We start from the raw sequence: 12,836 nt of genomic DNA on the forward strand, positions 1-12,836 counted from the left end.
GTGAGCCATTACTGTGTTGTTTTTGGTGTGAGTACAGCCAGATATCCATTGGATCACCATATAGTGACATCAACTGCAAAACCTCGTAATACAGAAACATGCTGAAGACCCACAGGCTGCACACACCCTGAACAATATCCACATGCCAAGTACACAAACACACGAAACAGTGTAATAACAATGCAAAACAACTTAAAGTGTGTTCAGACCGAAAGCAAGAAAAACTTTACCGACATTGCTAGTGCACATTAATGACTTGCAAAGATGTGGGTTAATGTTGTTTCACTCTGGGTTGAGGAAAACGAGGCAAGATGCATCTGCCCGAGTTAGAAATGTTTCAACTTAAGTGAAAAGTTTGCAAGTTTCATGACTCCATGAACAAACAGAGGTAGGAGGGAGAAGGAGAAGGGTTGTGGGAAGATAACAGAAACAGTTGGGGTTGAAGTCTTGAGAAAAGTTGTATATCCATTGCTACTGAACAACAACTATTGGCTGTTTGTGTCTGACACAAACTGCCCATTGAGGTGAAATTTTACCTCATGTTGAGTCTACACACACTTTAGTATAATGCCCCTCTCACCGGACACACTGCCTCTGCTGCTGGTTGGACAACAATAAACTGTACAGAGGGATGCTCACCAACGCAGAGATTATGCTTCAAGTTCAAATTGATATTGCAAACTTGCAAAGGAGCAATGGGAACACATGAATTTCCATAAAACTCTCAAATGTCTCAAAAAAATGTATATGCTTGCATGAGGTAGTTTTCAACAAAGCAATATTTTGCAGATTTGAAATGGAACTCTGACCAACATCACTCAGTGGAAACATAGACCAATCACAACTGTGTGTCATAGGCTTTTCTAAAAAGTCGCTTCTATTTTGTGCAAAACTGTAATGGATATCCAACTAGTCTCATCGTTAAGAGATGTGATGACTGTAAAACTTTTCTTGTGTCCCCTGTAGACTTGTTGGCTAAGAATGTGGATGCAGGTCTAAACTGAAATAATTAGTAAGAGCCTAAGTGAGATGCAGCCAGATCAGAGTTCTGTTTAGAAAGAAGATTACCAAGTCATCAGACTCACACAGTAAAGTTCTCTATGAAGCAAAAGCAAAATTAGCCTCCACAATCTACTGGTCATACCAGACCAGCTAAACCCCTTGAGTAAATTAAAACAAGTAAGTGTGTGTTTTATTACTTTACAGAATTCAGCTTTTAGTTTGTAAAAGAAAGGTTTCTTGAATATGTAAGTATTGTAGCTTTGAGAGATGCGTTGGTTTTATGCTAATGTGTCACGAAGAAACTCCAGATCAGTGATCCAGGGAACACAGGGATCACACTGGTCAGTCAACATGAGACAACTGCCAAAATCATGCTGTATATTTCTTTTAAAGATGTGTGTAAAAACTCAATAGAAGCCTGTTTCTTGAACAAAACATGGACAGTTTATGGTTTCAGATACAGTTTGATCTCCATGGTCTGCATGGTGAACAACATTTACAGTTTTTTTTTGTTTTAAGTTATTTTTTGGGGCATTTGTAAGTTTTTTTTTTTTTTTTTTTGATGCATAGACTGATAGGAAATGGGAAAGAGAGCAGGGGGAACGACATGCAAGAAAGAGACCATCCAGCTGGTTGGTCACTGGTGGAACTCGCTGCTCAGAGCAATTGTGCACGTGATATGCGCTCCAAGCACTCGGGTATCCGGTTGCCCTGATCTAGAACAGTTTCTGTTTCCTAGACCTAGAGAGAAGCATTAGACGTGTGTGAATGTTTGGGCAGCTCATCATGTTACATTTTTCAATACAAATGTGCTAACTGGTGTTTTTCTGAACACACTGTGCTGAAATGTAACACAGTATAACATAGAGTATGAATCATACAGTGCACCTGTGTGAGTGCGTGTGAGTCCACAGGTCACCTGGCTGCTCTGACACACTCTCTGTCTCTTTATGACTCACATTATTACGATTATTATGACTAATATATTCTTCTTATTACTACGGTTTGTATCTGTCCTTTTTTTAAATGCAAGCTTCACCGTGTATTCTTTTTTTTTTTAGGATGAGTCTGTGTCAGACTCCTTTGCGAATCACTCTTCAGGTTAGGATGAACATGACATGAATATGTTGTTTACTTGGTAAATAGTCATGTAAATACACTATAGGTCAACATTGAGTTACAGACAGTGCCACGGTTTATCTAAGATTGTTGTCTTAGCTTAAATAAGTAATAGTTTGGAGAAAGTACAGTGGTAGGAAATGTACAAGTTTATTTAATAACATTTTCAACTGTCGTGTTCTGCACGACACCTGAATACAGCTGAACATTTCATTAAGTATGGACAGACTTGTTGGGAGAGCAAGCATTCAAACAGTAGGCATTGTGTAGTGAAACATCCTCATGATGCAAATACACTGTTGTGTTATTCTTAAAAGTTGGAATGTTGAAGTAATTCATTTAAAATTTTTCAGTCTGTTTTGTTTTGCTAAATTTTCTGCATATTTTTTTGCTGACTTTTAAAAACAAAAAAACTGAAGAAAGTGATGGCAAAGGAAGTGATTGGTTGATTTAAAGGTCAAAGGTGGCGGTGTAAAGGCAAAGGTCTGGTTTGTGTGAGTGTTGAATGTTCAGTCCAGGGTATTTGGGGGGTGGGGATTTTCTTGGTGATTTCTTGGATGAAAAAAAAATATTCAAGGTGAGTGTAGAGTGAATAAACACGATTGAGATTGTTCCATTAAAGCTACATTGACTAACTTTTTTTGCCACTTGGGAGCAGCTCTGTTTTGGTCTAAATAGTCTTACAAAAAATCATTAGCTGCTAAATGCTCCACTATGTTTGCTGGCTAGTAGCTGACTATCTATCTGTCAGCTGTTTGGTGCTGGGCAGGTAGCATACTTGAAACAAAGTCAATGATAGCAGTCAGACGTAACCACAACAATTCAATGAAAGATGTTAAAATGCTCTGTAGAGCCGAGGGGAACTGCAGAGTCAAATAATTCTTTATTCCTTATGAATCTTTTTTTTTTTTTTTGTTACTCTACACTCACCTGGTGTCTTTATTTTCCACTTTAGCAGGTCCTGAGAAGACTGCCAACCCCCATAACAAATTCTATGTGAACCAGAGTGACTGAAATGTCATGGAGCCATTTAGGGCCGTGGTACATATTATAACAGATGGCAAAGTTCACAGAACTCACAAAATCTCCCCTGTCTCATGACACTGTTGCTAATGACAATCAAGCAACCAGAATTGAGCATTCATAGCCTTTGAATCATCCAGGTTTTTGAACAACCATCTGATAGGACCCATAGGAATAAGCATGTAATTAAACTCATGGAACCGTCACCGTTACCTTTAGACTATTTGGTTAGGTTGTGGAAAAGGTCATAGTTTGGGTTAAAATAACTATTTAAGGTTAGAGGACTATCATCATCGTGGTTACATTAAAAAACATCATGTTTAAAAGAAACAACACTGATTATCGGGTTCACACAGGAAACAAACACCAGTCTCCTGTGTCAAAGTCATTAGTTTTGTCGACCCGTCCACTCCAACCTCCACCTCCTGATGCAGGTTTTGTTGCTCTTTGTACTACGTCACCTGACCTTCTCCTTTGCTCCCATAACAAAAACTACAGCTGTAGAGGTCGCCTCATAAGAAAATGAAACTGTGGGTCATAATAAGCTTCTTTCACAGACGAGGGGGTCATTTTCTATGCCAGCCAGGGCTGGAGGCATATCGATCTGTCTGTCCCGTTCTCATGGACATGATACCTCAATAAGAACTTCCTCAAATTTGGCACAAACATTCACTAGGACTCAAGGATGAACTGATTAGAATTTGGTGGTGAAAGGTCAAAGGTCAAGGTCACGGTGACCACACAAAACATGATGAGAGGTAATCTGAAACCAGTGGCGAGGCATTAAATCTAATCTACCTCTGTGGAGCTACACACTCACCATACTTACTCTGCACTGTAAACACCATGGGCATACACAGCACAGTGTGAGCTGAGTCAAGCAGGAGTGAACACAACACCCCACAGAGGGCTCCTTCCCTCAAATTATTGTCAAAGAAGAAGGCATACAGAACAAAATTGTCCTGATGGTCATCTGATTTGTTATTATGCGAGAACATAGACACCAAAATAATCTATGTATCCCCAGGGAATAATGTGCTGATTGATAAAGAGGATTAAAGAGATTATAGAGACCAACATGGGAAAAGATACTGTATCTCAAACAAGAGCAGTCACACCTGTTTACATGAAAATCTCACTCCACTGGAATTATTACAAATAAGAAAGATTACAATATATTTCAAATGATAATCAGACGGGACACATGCATTATTTTGGTGTCTAAATTCTGAGGTAAGCTAACAAATGGGACCTGTTGCTGAAAAACTGCTTTATTTCCTGAAATGTTTGTAGTATTCTGTAAGTTTTCTGCTCAACAAACACCATCAGGTTCAGGACAGAATTATTCCACAGTTGTTCAGGGCACAGCAGGTCCCAGTTGAGCTGGAAGTTTTTGTAGCTGCATGTACTGTGATAATGCTTCATGCTTGTAGTCTGATTAGAAGTGATGCCTCACTTTGCTATCCTTTTCTGTTTTGATTTTCTATGATTTGTCTCTTCATGTTTTTGTAGTTGATTTTTGTCTATGGATGGGGGGGTATTTCTTGATGGGCTCGTTTAGCTTGGTCTCTGTAACGTGAGTAGGGGATCAATAGCTTTTCTCTTTCTAAGCATCTTCAACAAACTGCTTATTTTCTTCTGCTTTTTTAAAAAACAAATGAGTTTTCCCTCTATCTGTGTCTGTGTGGTTATTTGAACTCTTGGCATTCAGTGGTCGTTCAGTCGACTGCAGTCCAAGCTTGTGTGGAAATAATCAGAGGGGGAACTTCAGGGCCTTCTAGGCCTTCAGAGACGGCCAAAAATATCAGCATTTAATGTTATCTTTAATCTCTTTAAATAATTATTATTCTGTGTTATTCTAATTTTAGCCTCATTTTCACTGAAGTTTGCTTCAGAAATGAAACCATGAAAAGATTAGCTGGCAGAATTAAGAAATCACATTTTGATTTCTAGCGAGTGGTGCTAAAAATCATTGCACTAGGGCTTCCAGAAGGTTCAAGGCCAGAGCTGACTCACTTTTTGTGTCCAGGGGTTTAAGTTAGGAGCAGTGACTTCAGTCAGTCAGACAGAAGGCACAGCACAGGGGGCAAAAAACAAGATCACCCAAAGGCCCCTTAGCCAGAACTCAAGAAATGAGTTATTGTTGAAAGAACTGAAGAAGATGAAGTTGCCATGGCAGTCTGCAAAGGACAATGACCATATTCACAGCACCAAATCTATCTCAAGGCAATTTTCATATAGGGCAGGTCTGGCCAGTACTCTTTATAATATTGATTACAGAGACTCATAAATTACCACCATGAGCAAGCACTTGGCGACAGTGGCGAGGAAGGACTTCCTTTTAAGAGGCAGAAACCTCAAACAGAACCAGACTCATTGTGGGAAAAGGAAAGGACCACAATGCAATAATGATAATAATAATGATAATAATAATGATAATGATAATGATAATGATCATAGTTGTAGCAGCAATTCAAGGTGGTTTTCAGTCACAGATCCAGACTCCACAGCTCTGGAGGTAGAAAGATCTGCAGAGAGCAGGAGGAGGGAGGGGCACACAGCCTGGGCATTCATATGTTGAGGGAATAAACAAACAGAACGATGCAGCGGTTTTTCAGAAAGTTTATAATAATCTCTATAATAATTCACAATAATAATTCATTCATTAAGACTGCGGTCGACCTGCCAGTGGTAGGGTGGTAACAGGCACAATAGGAAAAGGCTCTGCAGCCAGCAGACATCTTTTTAACTCTGGACACAGACAGGAGCCCGGAATATTAGGAATGGAGAGCAAGACATGGAAAATAAGGTTTAAGGAAATAAGACAGGTATGCAGGAGTAAGTCCTTTTAGAACTTTGTACCTCATTAAAAGCACCAAGAGAGAGCCAATGAAGGGAAGCTAACATTGGTGTAATATGGTTAAGTTAGTTAAAATTCTAGCTGCACCATCTGAACCATTTGAAGACTTTGAATTCTAGTGAGTGGCTAGACCAAACATTACAATAATCAAGTCTTGATAAAACAAAGGCAAGAATTAGGATTGTAGCATCTGTCATGGACAGAAAGGACGTAGGGTTGTTACACAGGGGGAAAAAGACAGTGACTTTCTCAGTGACTTTAATACAAATACAAATACAAATGGCTGTGGTGAGTGGAAGCACTGGCAGACCTCAAGTTTCACTCAAGTGGAAAGGCATTATCGAGTGTGTCGTGTATCAGTTTATTTCCTTTTTCTAAAATATCAAATATGTCAGAATGTCTCTGGGTCCAGGTTCTTCAGTGAGACCACTATGTAGATACAGCACTGGCCCTCAGTCAAAAAATTTTGGTGTCTCTTAAAGGCCAAAGAAGAGCAAATGAAGAAGTGAAAGATGTGTCCTTCTGCTTTTCATGAACAAGGGGAGAAGTCTAGCACTGAAAATTTACATACTGTACTGCGCCAACAGCAGAAAAAACCCTTACACTGAAACTAAAGTCAGATCAGCCAAAGACATGATCAGTAGACCAAGAAACATGTCAAAGGGCTTTGATAATTTCCCCCAAAAAAACCCAGTATAGCTAAAGAAACAAGTTTTGAGGTATTTCAGAATTCCCTTGGTTCTTTTATTACCATTTCGAACTCATGGTGACAAATCCAGAGAGCTTTGCAGGCCACCTCAGCAACGTCTTTTGTGTGTCTGGTTTTGTTTTATTGATTTGGTTCAGAGTCTCACCACTCTCATCATCCTCATTTTCAGCAGCAGGCTGTTTGAAAAAGCTTTTAAAAGCCACTTAACACTTCCTCCACTGAAGGAAAACAAAGGGACTGGTGAACGTCACGGAGCATTTGGCTGCTAATGAAACCAGCAGTGGACAGGACCACAACGTCAAACTATAATGATGATCCACGACTGCTGTGGAAACTGTTTCTGAACATGTTTGACATAATACGATAGATCAGTGACGTGTTTGCAGCTTGAGCCACTGCCCATATGTGACAAGTCAAATAATGTTGTTATAAAGTGTAAAGATTCAAATAAAAAAAATCAAGACATTTGGTGAATTAATGGTGATTTCCTTCACTACCTTTTTCTACCATGTTTAAGAAAACTGATGAAAACATTCATCTGTCTCTTCAATTACTTCAGCGCCAAATCTTAAATCCCAACAACAATGAAACAAATCTCTTGATATAGTGAGATAAGTAAACCATTGGTAAACAAGAACTTACCCAATAATATAACAGCAAACGACTGTTCGCAATCTAAAGCTTTAGTGGCATACTTTAAGTTACACTCCCTATTTATATGTTGTAATCTGAACTTCTCTGTTCTTGGTTTTTATGTTCGGGACGGCATGCATGTTAGTGCCTGTACGTGTGCATGTTAGTGGATGTGAGTGAGATGGCACAGTGCAAGTAGAGGCTGACAGTTTTTTTGGGCCTGGTGTGGTTCATGGGATTCCTGTGGGATTCTCGCTGGATGGGGGTCAATTTCACATCACTTGACTGGGATGGGACCGGAAAAAACGTATTTCACTCTTTTCCAACTAAATACATTTTACACACCTCACACCTCTCACACCTGTCTGTTGCTGCGCCGCAGTAACACAGTGTGGACTAAAGGCTTCTCTGTGGGCAGCCAACAGCTAGCATCAGCATTTAGGTGAAAGCGAACTTCCAGAATTTCCTCCACTGAAGAAATCACACTTTCATCCAAAAGGAGCTCAAACAAATAAAGAGGAGTGGTTGATAAAGCGTTTGTTTTGGTCTGAGATGCTGGCAATCCACTGTGACATCAAGTGGGAAAGACAACAGCTTACACAACCTTTTAGGAAGCTGACACTTATTCATCCCTCTTATCATTTGTTTTGGTGCTGGGTCAAAAACCCTAAAGACAACCAAACAAATTTTATGAGATAATTTAATTTCATCGTACTGAGTAGATAAGTTCATTCTTCTGTCACATCCAGCTTCTCGTCCTGCTGCAAGGTGTCTTCACATACGACCGTTTCAAAAATGGCAAGACAATTATGACTAAGAACCTTAATTATGAACACTGAAGATGAATCCAGCTGCTGCGTGTCTTCTCTTTAAAAGCACCTATTTTATACCTTATACTACTCTTAAAAAGAGAATTTGGTAACGCCTCATATAGCTCACAACTTACAGCATAATTAGGCCAAATTAAGCCAAATTTACAACTTACTTTTTGATTGGTACCTGTACAGTGCATAACAATACAGTTTAGAAAAAAAGTGTTATAAGACTTAATCTGGGAACTAAAAAATGTTTTACAGTATTTTAAGTAAGATGTATCTTTACATTGAACGGGCACGTAAAACAGTCACACCCCCATCAGCCTGTCAAGTTTCAGTTTGGGGCTGATATCCAAAGGACGTTTTACTAACATTGGTATTTACCGCTGGAACATATAAAGTCAAACCAGTTGCTTCGGTATTTAGTAAGGTTTCCTCAAAGGGGTACAGGTCAGAGACACCTGCTCTCAAAGATTTATTTTATTCTATTCCACTCAGTCTGTCTTCACAGACACACTATTGTTTACTGAGTCATCTACACTGTAATTTGCTTATGCAGAACACTTTAAAAGGTCAGTTACGTCAGAATTAAAAATATCACATGTGACAGTGCTGTGATGTGTAAGAGGGGAAAGGGAAAGCACATTTGAAAAGTAGTTCCCTAATTTCTTTCTCATGTCATGTCATGGGTAAGCATTTAGAGAAGCACAAACAAATGCAGAGAAAAGGCGCACACACCCACACCACCACCCACACCACTGGGGTACACCCCAGTGGTGTGGGTGGTGGGAGTTTCAAAGATGACACATTTCGATATTTCGTGAGTTCTGGGATTTTTCCACAGATACCGCTTAACTACATAAATATGGAAGCAGTCGGAGCACAGAGGCCACACAGCTGAGAGAGCAGACTGATACAGCTGAACTGAGACTGTTACCTGTTGCTCCACCACGCAAAGAACACACACACATTTCAGGATGGCTGCACCTCGTCTCACTCTGTCTGTGTTTGTGCTGATGCTGGCTTTCATCACTCTGAGTGAAGGTAAGAAGGAATATGAAAATAACACTTTCAGTCAGTGTGTGTGAGACAGGTGACAAAATGTAATCTCATCTGTGTTATAATTGTGTTATAAATGTTATAATTAGTCATACATTTGATATAATGGATATGATTCAGTCTGATTTATATTTTGTGGAATTGATCAATGTGTAGAAAAAGTTAACTTACCAGAGCTGCTTAAAAACAAAGGAATTTCTCCTTTTGACATTTATTATAAACAATGCCTCAAATTACTCTACGTATTGTGAAAGAGGTCTCTGGTAGTGACAAAGCCACTGACTTAACAGCACTTTGACATGTTATTAAAATGTTAATTTTAGAATATTAAACCATTTACTTCCTTAGATTGAAACAGTCCGTATTTGATCTCAACAGCAGAGTAACACACGTCAATAGTTTCATAACATATTGGAACAAGTGAGCAGCAACACAATCTCTTCAACCAAAAAAAACATCAGATATCAACATCAGATATCACGTCATGCGGGCCAACGGGAAATTAAAAAGGGAACAAAGAAAGGCACAAGCAGGCGACATCTTTCAGTCTGGTGTAGGCTGCTGAGTTGTTTGTTCACGGCTGTTTGTTTATAGGTTTGCGTGGTACTGGCCCAAAGAAATGCTGCTTTCGTTTCCATGAGAGCCCGGTGCAAAAAGAAAGAGTGCTCAGCTACATCAAGACCAGCCAGCGGTGCCCACAACCTGCCGTCCTGTAAGTAGAACGAAAAATATATCACTAACATTATTGCACCTGCACATGGCAGCACTGAACCTGACTGTCTTGTTTGTGTGTGTGTTCAGGTTGAAGACAGTGGCAGGTCGTCAGCTGTGTGCCAAACCTTCAGCCTCCTGGGTGAAGGACCTCATCAGCTACCTGGATGCCAAACCAGGAGAGGTGTCCAACCTGTAACCGTGGCAACACCACAGCCACCATATTGGTCTTCCATGAATACAATCTGGCCAGTTAATGTGCTTTGATGCTGCACCTTTTCACAATGTAACTGAAATTAAGAGGTATTTTACACAAATACAGTATGTTAGTATCCCACCATGACATCTGCAGGGAGACAATCATAAGCTAAACTGCAGCTCTCTGCCTTTCTATACACAAACTATTTACAAAATTTGAACAAAATATTCTAATATTTTGAAATATTTTATATACATAGAATAAATCTTGTGGGATGAGATGCATTTACATATATGCTATGTTAAAAGAGCAGCTATACATAAAAAATCCACTGAATGTATAACATGGCTGCATGTTCTTTTAATATTGACATTTATAGCATATATTTATATTTTTTACAGTTCTGGTTAAGAAACTTGTATTTTTTTTATATGGAACAAAAGGTTTTTTGCTTCATACTGCACTCAAAGTCTGACCATAAGCACTGTGAACTTCTGATGCGTTGCTATGTGAACTTAGTTACAGAAACTACATTGACTGTAAAAGACCAGTGCCTCCTAGCTCCACATAGTGTCATCAATAGATTATAAGCTATGGCCTATACCACTATTTGTATACTGAACCATTGTGATCTATTTGCTGGTTTGTTGGTTCGTTTTTGTTGTTTTTTTTTTTCTATTTTAAACTCAAGTTACTTCTACAAAGAAGTAACCCATTTGACAAAAAGTAATTTATTTCTGTATGCTTATGCTACAAGTTTGATTCTGTTGGATTAAAGCAAAACAAACTTAAACTTTGACTATGTCATTCTCTTTCTTCTTGCCAGGCATCTATTTTCCACATTTGCTGGTAAGATTCTAGAGCTCTAGGTTCTAGAATCTTTTGCTGCTACTATTTTGACCCTTTGATGCACCCTTACTTGTTGTTAAGCTGCCACAGACACTTCCTACAAAGATTTTACGTGGCAGAACAAGGTACTTCATGGCAAGTCATGTGTATGGGAGCAAAAGGGGGAGGGTTCCGGTCTGCATAAAGGGGCATGTCAGGAGACCTAAAGTGTGAGGTTGGCAATTGGATATGAGAGAGCAAAAAAACAAAGGTTCAAACAAACATTAAGAACCGAATTATTAGTTTTATCAAAGATAATCCAAAAGAAATGTCCAATTAATGGATTAGTGTCGCTTTCATGTCCAATTTTGGAGAACTCATTGTTCACTGCTGGAAGGCAGGTTCTTATTAAAAAGGAGTACAAAAGCCATAATGTTAGACATTTGGGCCAATTTTAAAATTGATGTATATCTCAAGGTACTATACTGGCCTCAAGTAAAGATATGGTTCATTAATTAAAAGAGGTTGTAACAAATAGAGATACAGCATCAAACTTTACAGACTTATATCTATCTCCTCCTGTAGTGGCATGGATAAAGTTAAATCAGACAAAGTTAAATCTAGGAACATGATTTGGGAAAACATCTAGAGCAATGTAAAGAAACATACTAATTAATTATCAAAGTGTGTTAGATATAAACTTATACAGATGAGGAATTATATTGAATTTATACAATTATAATATTTATATAGTTCCTGAGGAGCTGATTAAAATGAATCCAAATATGTCAGACCTATGTTGGCATGGATGTGAAGAGAGAGGATCTTTAATACATATGTTATAGCCACAGAAATAACAGTTAACCCCTTTTTTATCCACAGCCACCTGGAAGCTTTCTCTGCTGCCTCTGTTGCAGTCCCGATGGCTGTTCTGAGAGGCCCACTTATGCCTAGCAGCGTGTAGGCTCTGTACAGAGAGCGGCCGGTGAAGCCTCAGCGGCCTACTTCTGCAGAGTAGCACTGTGCTCGCCAACCCTGTCTCCAACACTCCTCCAAAAGACCCTGGTACTTGACCAACTTCCTCTCAAATGCCTCCTCTATGCAGTCTTCCCAGGGAACCGTCAGTTCTATCAGGGCAAGCTGTTTAGAAGCCTTTGACAGAATGACGATCTCTGGTTGCAGAAATGTTGTTGCAATGTGTGCCGGAAACTTGTGTTGCTTGCCCAGATCTACCATCAGCTGCCAGTCCTGTGCAGTGGAGAGTAGGATTGTAGCAGCTCTAGGTTGTTGTTTCAGCTTCTCTCCTGCCTTGATGAAGGCAGTCTGCTTCCTGGGGGGTCAGTGGAGCTTGCTTGCTGTTATGGCTGAGGAGACACTCTTAGCAACTGCCTTCCATCTGGTCACGGTGCCAGCAGTAGCGGCCATCCCCTAGTGCCTTTGGACAGCTGCTGAGGATATGTTCAAGTTTCTTTCTCCCAGAGAAGAGTGGACAGGACAGTGAGTCAGACTTGCCCCACAGCTGGAGGTTTGAAGGGCTCGGTAAGGTGTCATATACCACTTGGATGAGTAACTTTATGCGTTCAGGCTCTACTTGCCAGATGTCAGTCCATGTCAGCCTTCGTTCCATCGCACCTTCCCATCTCATCCAAGCTCCCTGCTGCCTCATGCCTGACATCCTGCTTCTTCTCTCCTCATCTACTGCTACCCTCACCTCATCCTGGACAAGCAGTCGCCTCTCCTTGCCCTGGGCCTTGATTTATTGAGGCATTGGAAAGCAGCCCAAGCCTGATCTTCCCGTTGCCACTGCTCCCACAACAGCCTTGTGCCTCAGTCTGACTTCTGCCATCTCCAGCTCCCTAGACACTCCACTTCCTGATC

General features: G+C 40.0%; 1 protein-coding gene across 1 annotated transcript; it reads left to right on the forward strand.

Moving 5' to 3' along the window:
* Positions 1-8,860: 8,860 nt before the first annotated feature.
* LOC139628013 (monocyte chemotactic protein 1B-like) lies at positions 8,861-10,923 on the forward strand. Its single transcript, XM_071489315.1, has 3 exons — positions 8,861-9,205; positions 9,815-9,932; positions 10,022-10,923. Exons 1-3 carry the CDS (start codon positions 9,139-9,141, stop codon positions 10,128-10,130), a joined length of 294 nt encoding a protein of 97 aa, XP_071345416.1. The 5' UTR covers positions 8,861-9,138; the 3' UTR covers positions 10,131-10,923.
* The last annotated feature ends 1,913 nt before the right edge of the window (positions 10,924-12,836 follow it).

Source organism: Trachinotus anak, unplaced genomic scaffold (assembly GCF_046630095.1).
Source record: "Trachinotus anak isolate AG129_WGS33_773 ecotype Australia unplaced genomic scaffold, CSIRO_AGI_Tana_v1 ptg000002l, whole genome shotgun sequence".
NCBI lineage: Eukaryota > Metazoa > Chordata > Actinopteri > Carangiformes > Carangidae > Trachinotus > Trachinotus anak.